Source organism: Colossoma macropomum, unplaced genomic scaffold (assembly GCF_904425465.1).
Source record: "Colossoma macropomum unplaced genomic scaffold, Colossoma_macropomum, whole genome shotgun sequence".
Classification (NCBI taxonomy): domain Eukaryota; kingdom Metazoa; phylum Chordata; class Actinopteri; order Characiformes; family Serrasalmidae; genus Colossoma; species Colossoma macropomum.
This window is the reverse complement of record NW_023494806.1, coordinates 19957312-19975622: the sequence shown is the minus strand read 5'-3', so window position 1 is coordinate 19975622 and position 18311 is coordinate 19957312. Positions and strand designations below refer to the sequence as shown.

The following is an 18311-nucleotide window of genomic DNA, read 5'->3' as shown; positions in this document are numbered from 1 at the left end:
TTAGCTAACGCTAACTCCGGCTGAGGGGAGGGTGAGTAACCTTACTGAACTCAACTCGTTATTTAGCTAAAAATGTTTTTCTTAGTTGGTAGTAGCCACCAGAAACTTATTGAAATCCAGTTAGCTGCCAGACTTCTAATTCTTGCTGTATGACAATGCCACCAAAATCTAATACGAAGAGCCCATTTTGCCATCAGTTGATGCTGTAGGGCTGCTTATGTTCGCACCTCCAGACTGAAAATCAGCTTCTTTCCCAGGGCTGTCACCCTACTGAGTCATGATTCAGCAAAGCAGCTTTTGTCAGTCATTCTATTATTTGAGAGAATGAGCATTGCCACATCTTTTCATATTAAATATCAGTGTTATTATTAATAACATGTACATCCCTTGCAATAATGCATATTCTGCTAGCCTTTTATACTGAGAGTTTACATACAAGATTGAATTGTGCTTGTTCAGTGACAGCAAAGACGTTCTGTTTTATTGTGTGGTCTGTAGATGCTGCAGTTAGTCCCAGCTTCAGCTCTGAGCCTTTCTCAGAAACCATGTGACTTTGTCTCAGTTTATTCTCCAGGGCTACGTGTATAGCCCACTCTCTCAGTCTGTGGGCGTGCTTATTTAACCTCCTGGGCTAGTCTAGCCTGCAGTATATAAAGCCAGGGCTTTTTTTCTTGCCACTTCCTTTTGACAGGCTAGGAGCCAAAATCCTCAGGTAAGTTATCAGCTTTTTAATATGATTTATGAATTTGCATTCTGCTTTGAAACACTGAAACACTAACCACTGGCTATAAGGATTTTAGACCCTGAGTTTTTATAAAGAAGTGGGTAAGGCAGGCAATGGTGGTGCTTCTTAAGTTGAATATGTTATTGGCATGTTTGATTTTTGGCATCCATTTCTTTAATGGATGTTTTGTTAAACTAGTAGTGTTAATTTATAATTATTATTATTTAATTTGTCTTAGGGCCATTATTGGTGCCACATATACATAATGAGGTGTTGTAATGTATTTGTTTAGCCATTGCACTGTAAAAATGTGTTGCTACTTCAAAAACTAAAGAGTTCATTGCATGTCAAATTAATGTAAAAAAATAGTTAATTTTTGACAGGTAATGTTTAATTAATAACCAGACTTGCCATCCTGTTTTCAATACAAAACCGGGGATGTCTTAGGCCTTCTTGCTATTCTATTTTAGGTTAAACTCCACATAGAGTTGAATATTGTGAATTGAGTGACAGAATTTCAATTCACATTAAAAAAAATTAACCCATAATTGCTGTGTCACTGTGAAATTATGTTTTTTAGTTAGCTGGTGAATTAAAGTGAAAGTAAGCAGGAACCCTTTCACTTTTATTTTTGAGAATCTAAAAGGAAACCAACTATTTTTGATATGTCTAAAGGACACACACATCTTTCAAATTATTATGAAGTCTTTTATTGAGGTTGCTGAGTGTTGTCTAAATCCTCATTCCCAGGTGAAATTGCTGATGGGGGTTTGAGAGAGGTGGAAATGGATCCTGCATCAGAAGCAGAAGTCTCAGCTGCTGAGGGTGCTCCAGATGTAAGACAAACATGATGCTGCATGCTTAGTCATCTTTCTGTCAAGTGCAGATGGTGATTCCTTGCTTGTTAATTGAATTTCTCTTTCAGGCTCCTGCTGATTCAAGAAATGTTTGTACAGTGGCCAGGAGACTTGAAGGTATACAGAAGTAAAATCCTTTGTGACACTCATATGGTTGCCATTTTTAACCCAGTTTTTATTTAACTTTGTGTGCTCTAATTGAGGCCACTAGGCAGACGTACACTTCCCATCTTTACTTCCTCTGTCACTTCAGATATCTGTAATGTTCTGTTCCGTGGCTGCAAAATGTTTCAAGAAAAGCAAACACAGCATAATCTGTATACACTTACTTTGCACCAATGCAGTACTGGCCTGATTTAAAAATGTAAATATTGGAAGGGGACTTGAGGCCTGATCAGTATCTTTAGCAGTAGCTACAGTGAAAAGGGCAAGTCTGAACACGCTGTCTTTATTGTTAGATCATCCAATCACCATGATCAGATCGTGATTGGATGCTAATTACAAGTTTAAACATGGCCCTAGATTGAGTTACACTGTACAATCTGTAGGAAACGATGAGCTTGGGAATAGTGACAGAATTCTACTGAACAGTCCTGATGGTATGTATTGTCTATTACATTGTGTATTTTTCTGTGGAATATTTGAGTAATATAGAAATGTTTTAATTTAACTCCATACACTGTAGGCTTATTATTCACTAGCTATTATGAATCACAAATGGGCCCTTGCAGTTTAAGGATGGACTTAGTGGAAATCCATTGTATTCAGATATTGAATCATTTTAATAACTTCTTCTTTAGGAAACCCCATTACGTCAGGACAGTCATTACAGTCAACTTCAGCAAACACAGAGGTAAAGGGATCTGAGAATGAGATACAAATCCAGTTTCAACAGATGCATGTGTTTGTGTTCAATAAAATCTTTAATATTTTAAGATGGAGAATCAGACTGATCCTGTTGAGGTTCCAGACAGAGCACTGCAACCTTCTCACAGCAATCAAGGAAATATAGAAGGTACATTTCTGGAATCTGGTTACCATTTTTAATTCTCAAAATTAATTTACAAAAGCATAGAGTTTGTGACTTCACATAAAGTTCAGATAGAGGCAATCACTACAGGGGCAACATTAGGATATTATCACGATACTTGAGCCACACTGTTATTCTGTTGCTTTATTGAGAGATCTATGATATGCTAAGTACTTCTATATGACATATTGTGGTACACATTTATTATTTTTGACTGCAAATTATTTCTCCTAAAGAAAACATTGATTTACCTAATGAAGTTTACATTTTGTTCACCTCAGTTTTACTGAAGCAAAACAGAATTATGAAGTAAACAAAGCAACATTCTAAAAAGCTTTTTCTTTCCATTTACATGTTTGGCATGTGCTTTTATTTGTAAAGTAGACAAACAACATTTAAAATGTGTTCATCCAATTTAAAAAGGCAGGTAAATGTAAAGTTAAGAATCTCACCCAAAAGAATTTCACCCAGGAGCTTCTGATTCCTCTCTGAACACTGGGATTGATTCATACCCTCGCATGTTCATGGCAAGCATGTAATGTACTACACTATAGCATCCGTTTTAATAATGACTGACAGAAGCCTTCATCTCAACAGAAAGAAACAGTGACATCTTGTGGATTGAGACAGAAATGCATTTTAGTAAGCTAGCCTCCAGTAATTGTTTGGATTGTTTGAATCACTCAGAGATGAACAAGTAAACCTGTGCTTTCAGTTACCTAAGTTTGAGCAGATTAATTGTCTCTGAGCTTCTTTATTTAGACCCCCTGTTAGCTGCTCTGTTGAACTGCTTATACAGATGTAAAAAATAATAATAATAGAATTGAAAATTAGTCCTTTTATGAGGTCGTTCAGTGTTTCAGTTTGAATAACTGCTGTGGTAGTGAGCCAGCTCTAAATCTCCTTTCCCAGGTGAACCTCCAGCTGATGAGGGAGTGAGACAGTTGGAAATGGAGACTGTGTCAGAAGCAGATGCTTCAGCTGCTAAGGGTGCTCCAAGTGTAAGACAGACACGCTGCTGCATGCTGGTGCTTCATTCATTAATCTTATTGTCAGATGTTGATAATGAGTCCCTGCTTGTTAATTGAATTTCTCTTTCAGGCCCCTGCTGATTCAGCAAACATATGTACAGGTAAATCAAACTAAAACCCATGGCTGCACTCACAGAAACATGTAGGGATAAACTCTTTGTTTAGTAAAGTAATTGAGAATATAAACACAGAAACTCAGAAAAATCATCCCCTTACTCCAAACACAGTTGATCAGCCAAGACTGCTTCTTTAATTTTTCACTAGAGCTACAAGGCTAGCTTAGCTAATAAGTAATGGAAATCTGTGTCACCCAGATTTTTTTGATTGAACTTCTGTTACATTAGCCTCAAAGTGCCAGTGTAAAACTGAATAACAGGCTTCAGACACTGAACGTGTTGACTGAGCGTCTGTGTTTGGGTTGAAGGAAAGATTGTGTGAATTAGATTTTTTTTGGTGAACCACATTCATTTACGTCAGTATTTCTAATTACTGGCAACACATTTACCAGATGAAACACGAGACTAGAATTGTTTTTCCTAATTTAGGCATGTGTCTGCTGTTTTTGTGAGGTACAGTAAAGGAGCAGAAGAAATCTTCAAAAATATTAAGCTGCTGTGCGCTGTTCAGACCAATGACAGTTAATGGCTAAAGAGCATGACTGAATTTCCATGTGAACAGTTTTTTTATGCAATACAGATCCATCAGTTTATACAGTTAGCCTGAAATTATGAAAATAAGCAAATTAACGAGCAGATTTTGGTTCTAATGAGTGAATGGTTTAATGTTTCTCAGTAGAAAGTAAGATCTGAAAAAAAGATGAACAGTACATTTAAAACATTAAATGTAAGGTCATCACACAGCTATATATTTGATGGCTGATAAGTTTAATAACTTAAATATTATAGGTCACAATTCTGCACAGACAGTTGCTGTGTAGTAGTAGTGTGTCAGCTTATGAATGAAAAGTAAAAGACAGTGCTTTCAATTTTGTTACAATTTTTTATTTTCAATACATCCAAAGCACAAGCAGTGTTTTATTTGAAAATGGCCAACACTGAATTTTGAAGTTTTTGATCCTGGGGGTCTTAAAAATGCTGACAGAATTTTTCTGAACAGACCTCATGGAAAGCAACAACATATTATGATTTTTTTTTCCACAACACCTAAAATGTTAGTACCTAAAATGTGTTTTTTTACATTTGTCTTGATGAAAATTAATTGTGTTTAGATGTCAGTTGTAATCAAAGTATATTTTTCTTAGAAAACCCCGTAACATCGCGACAGCCGGTAGCATCAACTTCAACAGAGAGAGTGGTGAGAGGATCTGAGAGTGAATAACACATTTAGTTTAAACACACACAATACGTATATATATATATATATATATATATATACACACACAAACACACACACACACACATATATATTTGCAATGATATGCAAATCATGTAAAACATTTTAAAGGAAAATACTACAAAGACAACATATCAAATGACATTTTATTGTTTTTTTGAAAAATATTTGCCCATTTTGAATTTGATGCCACCAACACGTTCCGCAAAAGTTGGGACGGGGGCATGTTTCATCACCACTTCTTTTAACAACAAGCGTTTGGGAACTGAGGAGACACTGCTGTAGTTTTGAAAGTGAAATGTTTTCCTGTTCTTGTTTGATATAGAATTTCAGCTGCTCAACAGTTCGGGGTCTTCTTTGTTATATTTTTAATTTCATAATGCACCAAATGTTATCAATGGTGACAGGTCAGAACTCTTAATACGGAGCCATGCTGTTGTAATACATGCAGAATGTGGTTTGACATTGTCTTGCTGAAATAATCAAGGCCTTCCCTGAAAAAGACGTCATCTGGATGGCAGCATATGTTGCCAAAACATGTATATATCAGCATTAATGTTGCCTTCACAGATGTGCACGTCACCCATGCCATGTGCACTAATGCACCCTTATACCATCATGAATACTGGCTTTTGAACTGTATGCTGCTAATAAGCTAACAAGAGTGGTCTTTAGCCTGGAGGACACAGTGTCCATGATTTCCAAAAAGAATTTCAAATGTTGATTCGTCAGACCACAGGACACTTTTCCGCTTCCCCTCAGTCCATTTTAAATGAGCTCAGGCCCAGAGAAGGTGGCAGCGTTTCTGGATCCTGTTTATATATAGTTTCTTCTTTGTGTTTTAGAGCTTTAACTTGCATTTGTGGATGCAGCACCAAATAGTTTTCACAGACAGTGGTTTTCAGAAGTGTTTCTGAGTCCATGCAGTGATTTCCACTACAGAATCATGTCTGTTTTTAATGCAGTGCCGTCTGAGGGCCCAAAGGTCACAGCCAGCAAATACTGGTTTTTTGGCTTGTCCCTTGCGTACAGAGATTTCTCCAGATTCTCTGGATCTTTTAATGTTAATATGTACCGTAGATGATGAAAAGCAATAGTTCTTTGCTATTTTATGTTGAAAAACATTATTCTTGAATTGTTGCACTATTTCACATATCACAGAGTGGTGAACCCCTCCTCATCTTTACTTCTGAAAGACTCAGCCTCTCTGAGATGCCCTTTTTATACCCAGTGATGTTATTGACTTGTTGCCAATCAACCACCAGGTGTTTTTTTTATAGCATTACACAACTTTACCAGTCTTTTGTTGCCCCCGTCCCAACTTTGTTGTGTTGTTGGCATCAAATTCAAAATGGGCATATATTTTTCCAAAAACAAAAAAAATTCTCAGTTTCAGCACTTGATATATTGTTTTTGTACTATTTTCAATTAAATATAGGGTTTATATTTGCACATCAATGCATATTTACATTTTGCACACACACACACATATATATTTGTGACTAATTACATTTCCGTTTAATTAAGATGGAGATTCATCACGAGACTAACCCTACAGAAGGTCCAAAGAAAGAGCGACAGCCTGCAAAAGGCAAACAGGGAAACACAGCAGGTACATCCCCTGGGTTTGGTTACTACTTCAGTGTAATCTGACAGTTGTATCAGTATTTTCTTCTGAGTGAAACAGGAGATTGAATGGTTTCCCAAAGATCATTTGATCAACTCTTAACCAGTCTGGGGCAAAAAGGTGATCGGATATTGCTGATGAAAGGCACATAACCCCATGAAGATGCTTCAAAGACGACAGTCGCTGTGTTAGGAAAGAGCATTGATAGAGAACTAGAGAGAACTAAATTAACTTAAAACCACTTACTAAATCATTAAATAACATGTACGTGTAGTATTTGTTTCCCCTTCACTGTTAAAACAATGCATTATTACAGAGATTTATTAACATTAAATATATCCTGTACAGCCATGGCAACGTGGTTGGCTTACAGCTCACTGACCACAGCTCTGTCAGTCTTTTGTGATAAGCAAAACATTAACGTGACCAAATGTTTATAATATGTTGGGTGGAAAATTCCATTCCAGCACCATGATATGATGTTTGCCATTCGTTAAAATGCAGGATTTTTAAACTTTTTTAGATGTTTAGATTATATTTATCAGACCAGTGACTTTGTTGGGACTTTATAGAAACTGGGACTCCTCCATGGAGATGCTTGGTCAAATTAAAGCTATTACAGCTTAGACAGTTCAGAATTATTACCAACACAACCAGTGATCAGTAAAAAAGATTGATTATGTGACTATTCCCTTGCAAGACAGCATTTATTATGTCCAGTGGCTACATTCAGTAAGGGTATTGGTTGTATAGTATTTCTGTAGTTGTGGGTCACATTTTTTTTTATTTTCTGTATAACAGAAATGTACACAGAAACGAGCATTCCATCTGAGAGAATTTCACTGCGTGAACAGTGTAATTCAGATGATGAATATGTGGTAAGTCCCAGTTTCATGTATTTTAAGAGTAATTTGTATTATGTATACCTATATGTACCAAATGTACCATACACTGTACACAAAGGGCTGTATTTTCATGACACATAGCATTGTCAAGCACTTCTACTTCTGCATATTTCTTCATGCATGCTCATTCAGAGGCACTATATGCAATAAGGTTGAAGGAAGTGGAATATAATAAAAACATGAAAGTATAAATGCTGCAATGCCTTGTTAATACCAGAATTGACTAAAATGTAAAAATCATGGGTAGCACCTGGAAAATTGTTTTTTACTATGCTGTCAGTACACTGTCATTCATTCTGGCACTGTGTCCTTCACCCCCTGTACTTGAATCTATTCACCTTTTAAACATGTCAATCCATGAAGATGTGTGACTGGGTTTAAAAACTTGATTGCACTGGGTTTGCCGAGTAAGTAGAGTCTTAACATGATGAAATATACTGACCTAAGACATACATGACAAGTTTTCTTTTTCTTTCTTGTTTTCACAGAACAAAATTATTGCAAGTTTCATACACATTTTCATACAAAAATTCATAATGAATAATTATTTATTTCTCACACTCTAAATAGCCTTTTAGCTTCATGAAAACCTCTGAGATATCTGTGAACTCTGTACTATAAACTAATAACCACTTCTTCAAACTGGAAGTCAAAATGTCTTACAGTAACCCTCATCATACAGCCTGTCCTCGTACACTGACCAGATTCATTTCTTTTAAATTGTTTTTTTTTTTTTAATTGTAGGATGTTTCTGAAGACCTAAATGACCACGACATTGTGATAAAAGGTATTTTTTTTAATTTGCTCAGTAGTTTTGTATTGTAATTAGTTATTATTCTTTAACTGATCAGGTAAACAACACTGTAAAAAGTCAAATACAGCAGAAGTTTATTTTAAGTATTTTTGAGGTTTTTGGATGTAAAATGTAGATTTTGTCCATCTAAACTAAATAATTGTTTTGCATTATTTCACTGAAGGTATATAATTGAATAAAACTGGTTAGTTTTTTGAGTTTAACTAACAAAAGATTTTTAAAAACCTGTGTCAGAAAAACTGTGTAAACAGTAATATATTATTATGGTATAGGAAAAAATGATGTAATTTAAACTGGAAAATCCTGTACTTCACATTATCTAACACAGGTAAAAAATAAGGCACATATACAGTAATTGTAACTATCTGATCTGCATTAGTTGACCACATGATCTCATTAGCATTGCACCTAATGTCCTCTCTTGCTTATATGTACAAATAAGCACTTGCTTATTATGTGCTCGGCTCATAATGGACCATACTTTGTGAATGAAATAACCGCAGAAGTGACCCCTTTTTATAGATGGTTAACACCTGAGTAGGACTTCAGCTCAGATGGGTATCGGCTGTGATCGGCCTTTTAAAATGCGTTCAGTTAGCAGTTTGTCTCTATAACATTAAATTTTGATTTATTTGTTGTTTGACATAATATTTGTGATTTAGTAAACTGTAATGCTGTTTATTTTCATGTTTTGGAGCATAACAGTTTTGTAACAGTGTAGATAAGCATTTGTAATGTAAGCTACAGGAACACACACTCTTGTTAAAGTTTGAGACTTGGTGAGAAGAGAATCAAGAATTTGGGAAATTGTGTTGACTGAATGCGTTTTGTATTCAAACAAGGTGAAAAACTGTTCTTGATTTGGTCCAGAGTTTTGCGTGAAGAGTTTTGAAAAAGCAAACTTGTTCTCTACTTGTTGAATGCTTGTTAGCAGTTGTAAAAAAATTAACATTAACATTTAATTTTGATATTTCAGTTATTTTATTGTAATTGTCAGAAGTGGCTCTTCAATCAGGGATAAATAAAAGTTCACAGGCCACCAAAAAACAGTATTATCCAGGTGTACCTATACAGAATTACAGAAGGCTTTCATATGGCCACATTTCCTCCTAACTTCTTTATAGGGAACCGCTGTAGCTAAGATTCATAAATGTGAGCTATCCAGTAGATTGTTGAAGTTAAAATGCATGTTTGTTGCATATATAGTGACAAGAAAGGTATGTGAACCCTTTGAAATTATCAGCATTTACATAGAAAGTCATCTTAAAATATGTTCTGGTCTTTGTCTCGGTTACAATAAAGATCAAACATAATCTGTTTAAGCTAATGACACCAAAATAATGTATTGCTTTTATTGAATGTATCATTCAAACATTCACAGTGTAGGTTCAAAAAAGCATGTTTACCTCTAGGCCAGAAGTCACTAACAGGCAGACTGTGGTCCGAGTCCGGTCCCAGACGCTGTCCTATGCAGACCTGGACCTATAACCGATAAACAGGGTTGGGATAGCTACTGAAAAATTAGTAGCTAGCTACTTTGTAGCTATTTTCCCAAAATGTGTAGCAGCTACAATTTAGCTACTTTTCCAGAAAAAGTAGTTGCTACTTTTTAGCTACTTTTTGAAAAGTAGTGCACTGCTTTTTAGCTACGTTCAAAGCGCGATTGTCAGAATGTTTGTGAATCTCCACCTGACACACCAAACAAGCCCCACTGACAGTGTGAACAAGACACTGCATTTAATCATGTAGCAGAAAGAAACATACAACCGAAAAGCTGTAAATATACAAAAAAAAAAATATATACAATCAGGCCTGAATAATCTCTCCACTGCTGCAGAGCTGCTCCACAGCAGAACTAGATTTTTAGGTAAAATATAATAATCCTCCTTTACTGTAAAATTGTTATAACACACAGTTCTACCACAGTTTTCACAGTAAATGGTCTTAAACGCTGGAGTTAATGTAGAACTGCTAATTCACCCACCTTTGACGCTGAAGACTGACGCGCAGACTGCTGGACACACAGCAATGCAGATAACGAAATGGCAAAGAGAGAGATTTAAGATGAACATAGATAATTTGGAGAAGGATGGACTTATTTGCATTTATAAGCGCTGGTTTATCCATACGTTTAATCTGCAAAACTCTTGAAGCTGAAGTCGCTTCTCATTCTCCAGCTTCTCGTTTGAATTGTCCCGTTCCACCTTAAATGGCGCAGCAGTACAGTCTGGCGCTGCAGGCACCATTTAAGGTGGAACGGGACAATTTGAACAAGAAGCTGGAGAATGAGAAGCGACTTCAGCCTTGAAAAAGACGAGCATTGAGAGACATTTTACAAGAAACTCGAAGTTTCCTGAGATGCGAGAAAAGCAGCTACAGCTGAGCTAAAGCTTAAAGCAGAGCAAAGTAAGTCTGCATTTGTGATTTGTTATATTTTTAACCTGAACTAGCACATCAACACATACTGAGACATACCTACAGCCAAGATGGTCAAACGGATATAAAGTGTTGTGGCTCCCATGGTGGTTTCATTTTGTTGAAAGGACAAAATGGCTCTTCTTAACATTTCGGTTGTGACCCTTGACCTAAGCTTACTATAGTAAGGGGTAATCAGCGCTAGCCCGTTTGCTCGAACTGTCCGCGGCTCAGTCATTATTGCACAGTCGCCACCAGCCCAGTTAACAGCCGCGTTCTATCGTTCACATTTTGCGTGGATTGCCTGAATCCTGCGGCAAAATTGTAGTGAAAATGATTGCTATAGCTACGCAAAAATTTGTAGGCGCTACAGCTATTAGCTGTATTTCATAAAACTGTAGTGGCTACAGCTATTAGCTTCAACTACCTAACTACAAAAAGTAGCACGCTACTTAGCTACTCCCCCATCCCTGCCGATAAACTAAGGAGAATTATTTAATTTCGACCGGGTTGGTCCTATTTTAAGCAGCGTAACTTTTCTAACATTTTCGGTACCGCTTTAGCAGCCCGGGAGACTCACAGACCAATCGCATGCGTTGTAAAAATCACGTGACGCTACTCAGCCAATCAGATCTGTGCATTACGATGAGCACTGAGACTCGAGTGAATGGTGCACACACAGGGGAGGGACGAGGCGAGAAACAGCAGTCTGAGATGAAAGTGAGCCAGACATGTTTTATATGTCATGCTCTAAAAAGAGAAAACTGACAATAAATATTGTAGAAATATTACTGAATTGTACTTTATTTGATTTGACCTTCAGTTGTTGACTGTATAAGATGTCGATAACTACTACTTCAGTTTACAGTATATGGCACTGAATCATAATGCAAGTCAGACATTATGATGTTCTGGACCTTTGCTTGAGGAAATTTTCTTTGACTGGACTTTATTGAACTTTAATTAAAGACCTCTGCCCTTGGCTAATCACTTCAACAAAAGCTAATTGGAGTCAGGAGTTAACAAACCTAAATTTCAATCAAGGAAATGAGATCGGAGGTTTTATTTGGCTTATAAAAACCATTCAAATGTTTTGAGTTTGCTATTCACAAAAAGCATCTGCTGATGTGAACTAAGCCTTGCAAAAAGGAGATCATAGAAGACCTATGATCAGTAATTGTTAAATCACATAAAGCTGGAAAGGGTTACAGACTAATCTCAAAGAGTTTGTGTTCATCAGTCTACAGTTAATCAAACTGTCTATAAATAGAGATAATATAGTAGTGTCTGCTTTACCCAAATTGGGCATCTAGCCAAAGTAATTTCAATGGCATAATGCAGAATGCTCAAACAAGTAAATAAGAACCCTGTAGCTAAATATAGTTTAAGTCCACATGTGATTCTAAAATGATCAAACCTTAAGCAGTACAGCTAATCACGGTAAAATCAATAGATATGAATGTATAATAAACAAATCATTGGAAATCATTGGATACAGATAACCAAGAAACAAAAGATAAATAACATAATTGATATTAAAAGGTAATTTTAGCACTATAAAGTTTGGTCAGTAGGGGGAGCAGTGCACTCTTTCATTAATCAGCTGCAGAGCATTTCATACGTCGTTAGAAATGGCCAAATCTGCATTCTTTTCACGCAACTTAAATGAATAAGGGCCATTTTGTTTGTCTATACTTGTGAGTTAGATGAAGAACAGATCACATTTTGTGGCCAATTAATGCAGAAATTCCAAAGCGTTCACATTTTTTCTTGCTACTGTGTGTGTATGTGTGTGTATACAAATATATAGATAGATGTGTGTGTGTGTGTGTGTATGAGAAAGAGTAAAATGTTTTTTTTTCTTCTTCTTTCTTTCTTTGTTTTAGAAAAAGGCGGTCTACAAAATGATACCAGGTAATATTTTTTAAATATTTATTTGTTCTAAGTTCTGTATGCTTCAGTTTAGTTCAGCTGAAATACATTATAGTTTTGCAAGGAGACTGCTGTGAAAGGAATTTATGTCTATTTACGCTATTATATGCGCCAAGAATGAAAAAATATATTTTAACTTAATGAAGCATCATGAACAGAATGTCATTATTTTCAATTATTATTTATGTATGTATGAATTTATTTATAAATCTGATTAGTTCACTGTGAGCGCTGTCACTGAATTATGGCCAATCAAAATCTGCCAAGCTCTCAGTTCAGGCTACAGACCATAGTAGGGTATATTAGAGATTAAATTAAGTTATATTGTGTTACCTACTCATAACATACTATAAGGAACATGAGAAAGTTCACTATTAACCAGCATATTGAAGGTATAGTATCGTGTAACAAACATTAAGAGATCAGCAGGTACATTAGACTGTATTTTGTCTCATTAGCTAAATGAGCAGCTGCCTCTCTCTCTAGCTGGGCTTTAGTACAGACAGCCCTCTTATAACATCTGTTTAATGTGTGCTTTTACAATAATCAGTGAGTACAGAGATGCAAAAGAGACAAGCAAAGATAGAGAGAGAGGTAAATGAAACAAAATCAATTTGAAACTATCACCTGATTTAATGTAGGTTTGTTTTTTTAGCTGAAAATAAGCACATAAATAAATAGTTAAATGATTAATTAAACTTAAACAGGGCAATTGAAGTCAAATAAGTTTATGGAACATTAATAGCAGTTTATGGAAGAACGAAGGGATGAAGAAGGAACAAATGAAAGAAAAAGGTGCATAACAGTTATAGATGGGTAAAAAAGGAGCAGTGATTGAATAAAAAAATAAAAGGAGAAACTCATTGTTGCTGTAATGCTCATATTTGGTAGTTATTTTAATCACAATCAGATGTAAGTAACATTTCTGCAAAACAGACCTCACAAAAATTCTGATCCTAGTTACGGCTCTGTTAGCAGTTCTACGTTAACTCCAGCGTTTAAGACCATTTATTGTTAAACTGTGTTAGAACGATCAGCAGAGCTGATTACGTTATTATACCTAAAAATCTAGTTCTGCTGTGGAGCCGTAACGCGGCAGTAAAAGAGCCACGTGTTGTCGAACCCTGACTTAGCTAAAGTGGAAAAACTACAAATTTCTCAGTATCTATCCCAACCCTGATTATAAAGTACACTTTGCTTTAAAGCTCTTGTCTGTAGGGCTGACTGAGGGGCCAGAGAGTTTTGCCTGATGTGTTTTGGTTAGGTCATTAATAGATGATGAAGCTGACAGGCCATAGTATCGAGAGTCACAGATAGATTCCATCTGTATTAATGACCGTCAAGTTGGATTATTTAAATGTCAGAAAACATACTGTCCATGATCTAAACTCAACCTGAAATCAAAACCGACCTTTTTAGCTTGTTAGTTCATGTCCATGGTCACACTAAGCACAATTCATTGCATCATATTATTCAAAAGACACAATTCTTGTTTCTCTGTAATCTTTAAGCGAGGTGTAGTAATTTATTCCCACCTCTGAACGCTGATTAATGTTTGGTTGTGTCAGTGAGTTATAGCATGTGGGAAAATTATTGCTAACCAGTAATATCTTAGCATGTTTTCCCTCCCCTTCCCACCATCTTGACTATTCACAGAGAGAGAACACATGTCATAACATCTGCTCCTGGCTGCACAGACATGTATGTCTGCCAACAACCTCCTTTCTTCTTGTCACTTTGGTCTCTGTCTTTCAGTTTTTTGACCAGTTGCATATAATGACTTACGAGTTATTTCAGCTCGTTTTTTTTGCCAATACACGTTCATATTAGTACAAGTGAGAGCGTTCAAATATCTGGCAATGTTTGCGCTGTTTTTTTAAAGTGCATTGCTGCGCTTTGAGGCTGCGATGCTGTAATGTGGGGTAGATGATGATTACACTAGTACATGGATTTATTTATCTTGACGTGGAAGTCTGACTACGTGTTTGTTCTGGAATGCCTACTTTTAACGATCCAACCAAATCCTGAGGAATAAAATCATGTGCTGCCGAAATTTATTTCCACCTCGAGTGTTTCACTTGGAAGTGTATTACGTTAAGGAAGGAAAATGCATTCTGATTCTGAAGTGCACAGCAAGTCATATAATTGTAATTTTTTCTGTCAAGGTCTCTTTTTTGGAGTCCATGTCCTGGGTCAGCCCTCATATGCTGTCCATAGATCTTCAGAATATTTTATAACAGTAGTCCAGGCTAATGAAAATATGTGAAAATAGGTTACTGGACAGAAGTGTCACAAAAAGACTGAGGGCTCCAGCCTGCAGGTTAGGGTTAGTAGCAACCAGTAGTTTAGGGTTAGGAATAGTTCCTCACAAATACAATCAGTAGTCTCTACACCATCCTGTGGCCAACATGTATTGCAAAGGGAGCATAAAACTCCCTGGCTGGTGACTAACATGCAATAGGTGATAGGTATTTAGCAGGGAGGAACTGGCAATAACTAACACTGAAATTTGGTTTAAAACAATTTAAAAAGGAAAATTGTGTTGTTTACAATATAATCCTTACAAATTCAGACTTTCAGACTGTACTTTTAACTGCAATGACTATATGCAGTTGTTAACGTATCCTTTCTCTTTTGCTGTGGAACTGTATCTAGGGATAAAAACATTTGTGTGAAATTTTGTGCTGTCCTACGGAAGGAATTCCTTGTGGAGAACAACAAGTTGCACTTCATTGAAAGCAATGGAAAAAAATTTTCAATGCAGCCTGTAAGGTAAGTCCACATCTGTGCTGTTTTAGTGTTCCTGCATCCAGTACAAGCAAAACTCAAAACTAAGTGTATGATTGAGTGCAGGTAAAGCAACAAAAGCCGAATGTTTGCGGGACAGAACAAATGACTTGGAAAAAGAAATAAGACTGATAAATGTTAAGATTAAGGCCCAACCAATATGAAAGATTTGTCACCAGCACTGAGTTAAGGAGCTAAAAATTCCAATAAATAATATTGGAAATATAACTTTTTATGGTCAAGAAATAAACATATTCTGTTATACTGATTGGTGTGGCTGTCAGTTGTCAAATATGTAAAATATTGTGAGTTCTCAATTGCTTAAACTTAGCATAAAAGAATAAACTGCTGTAAACAGAATAAAATATGGTGAGTTATGAATGGTATATAGTTCCTAAGTTATGAATCTGAGAAGAACGGGTGCAAAAATGCTCACAAATTTAAATATTTAGGGTTGTCTAATGACAAACATCTCTGAGTTTGCTGTCACTGTTTGGATATCAATACTAAACTCTTGAATATATCTTGAATATATTTTTCTCTAAAAACTATTTGAGGTGGGTGGTCATATAAGAGACATCACAAATAACAAAGACTAACTTCACAAGCACTTTCAGCTCTACTGTACTGGGTCCTCAGCTCCAGATCTCTCTCTCTCTTACTGTTCATGTTAGATCACTGACTCTCTCTTAAAATGTACAGTATTGAACATGTTATATGCATTTCTTCAAAGTTGGCTGCAATTGTTAATTGGTACAGAAAGGTACACAAAAGTTTAAAATCTGTTACGTTTGACACAGTTTTTAAAAAACGGAAAGTTAAAGAACAAAATGAGAACCTTGCTCAAATGTCATTAGTCCCTCCTTACTTTATATATTACATGAATCATGATTATTTCTATAAATTAGTCATATTAATCAATAAGCATTATTCAATAAGGTAATTGAAATTTCTTGTAGATCTGTATAGTTTTTGTAAACAATGTTCTGTTGTAATTTTTTAGGTCTGATGGAGAGGACTTGATATTTACACTTGAGCTCAGAATGAGTAGAGCAGTTGCTGATGGTCTCTCCTACACATATTGTCTTACAATCAATGACAAAGACTACTTTGAAACCCTTACAGTAGGAAGGACCACTTACAATTACAGAAGACTGCACAGGAAAACCTCAGAGTCAGACAAAGGTGAGTGTCTTGTTTTTTTTTATGGGGCATTTTTCTAGAACAGAGGAAAAGAGTTGGTTATCCGAATAAATAGAAGACAAAAGTCTTGACAGTAGCATTCTGACGCTTCCACTCTGGCAAAAATACTATGTTAATGAGCCTTCAAATTAGTTGGTTACCTTGTGCTTGTGTGGACTGACAATGGCAGGTATCAAGGAACAACTGTCTTTGAGTTTTCTCACTCAACAAGCACTTGAAGCAAGTCACAGATAAAACTAGACAAGTTACAGTGATTAAATACACATCTGTAGTGTTACAAACATTTTTTGGAGATACAAAATTACACAACATTGTAATCATCTGCACACTGCGGAGAAGAGTAGGCTAACCCCAATTTTTTACTTACATGTGACAAATATTTGTGTTTTTGTCCATTTGCAACACATCTATTGCTAAATGGCAAATATGGTAGATTATGGTAGATTAATATACTTTTAATATAAACTTGAAATGATTTTGCTGGTATTAATAAAATGTACAAAAATAATGCTAAGTATAGTCAAAATAATTCCTTTTGCATTGATTAAATCCACACCAGCAGGATGCCACGAATGGACATATTAAATTATGAATTAAAGAAAGAGGAAGAAAGAAAAAGATAAAATGAAAAATACAAAATAAAAGCCCTAGTTTTACACAGGATACAACTGTTGCTTCCACTGTACCAGAGGTTTTATGGAAAACTGGAGCTTCACTATTACAATCTATGTTATCTAATTTTATTTATTTTTATGTTGCTATAGTTTTATACTACCTCATAATTTGTAATTTTTTTATTTTCTTCTAGCACGCACAGTTGGCTCTAGTTTGGGATCCTGTGATCTGCTATTTAATTGATGTCACCTGCAAACCAATTTGAATTGTGGACGCGTTACTACACACAAATCAAGAGAGAGCGTGTTTCAGCCAGTTAAGAAATTCTCTTTAGGGTCTTAGCTGCTAAAAGATGAGCAGTTTGTGAAATGACTGAGAAGAAAACAAACACAACCTAAGAAAAGATTGGTGGATAAACTAAAAAAAAGGTTACCAACTGTGGTCTTTATACAGTACTGTGCAAAAGGCACCTAAGCAAATTGTTAAAAAACATTCATCATAGCAGTGGGTGTGTTTTGTCTGCCAAAACAAAATATATCATTAGAATTAATATAAATAAACATGAACACAGTAAAAACTAAAAAGAATTTCTTGTTTTCAAAAAAGTAGTTGAATAGCTGGTTAGAAGAACAGGTTTGGTTCTTGATTTCACCTTGATGCGAACAATAGTGCACACAGAAGCCACAAACCATACAAAGTAACAATAAGTTTTAGTAATGCATGGACTGCACAGCCAAAAGAGTTTCAATACATGCTTTCAAAAATAATTTGGAAAAAAATGATTATTTAGGCAAAATGGTGCTCTCAAGACACTTTGATTAATGTGAAATATGAAGCATTAAATAGCAGTTTAAAACATTGTTCCACTACAATAATTTGGTTTTCGTTGTTTTATATCCCTCATCAGACTAAGAATAATGTGGCATTTTTTCCATAGAAAACAAATAAATATGTCTCCTCCCAGCATTTTGTGCTTAGAAAAGGAAACTCTTATAAATGCATATGCAATGAGGCAAAA

At 35.7% G+C, this 18311-nt stretch overlaps 1 protein-coding gene across 1 annotated transcript in view; it reads left to right on the top strand.

Annotated features, from left to right (window-relative positions):
* The first annotated feature begins 660 nt into the window (after positions 1–660).
* Positions 661–18311, top strand: part of LOC118827041 (E3 ubiquitin-protein ligase rnf213-alpha-like) — an 80592-nt gene continuing 62941 nt past the window's right edge. Inside the window, exons 1-15 of the mRNA XM_036598254.1 lie at positions 661–712; positions 1475–1560; positions 1650–1698; positions 2130–2180; positions 2382–2434; positions 2518–2596; positions 3524–3612; positions 3713–3743; positions 4904–4956; positions 6523–6607; positions 7424–7500; positions 8272–8314; positions 12643–12670; positions 15344–15460; positions 16479–16660. Of these exons, the coding sequence (XP_036454147.1) occupies positions 1510–1560; positions 1650–1698; positions 2130–2180; positions 2382–2434; positions 2518–2596; positions 3524–3612; positions 3713–3743; positions 4904–4956; positions 6523–6607; positions 7424–7500; positions 8272–8314; positions 12643–12670; positions 15344–15460; positions 16479–16660 (988 nt within the window). The 5' untranslated portion in view covers positions 661–712; positions 1475–1509. The remainder of the gene's footprint in view (positions 713–1474; positions 1561–1649; positions 1699–2129; positions 2181–2381; positions 2435–2517; positions 2597–3523; positions 3613–3712; positions 3744–4903; positions 4957–6522; positions 6608–7423; positions 7501–8271; positions 8315–12642; positions 12671–15343; positions 15461–16478; positions 16661–18311) is intronic.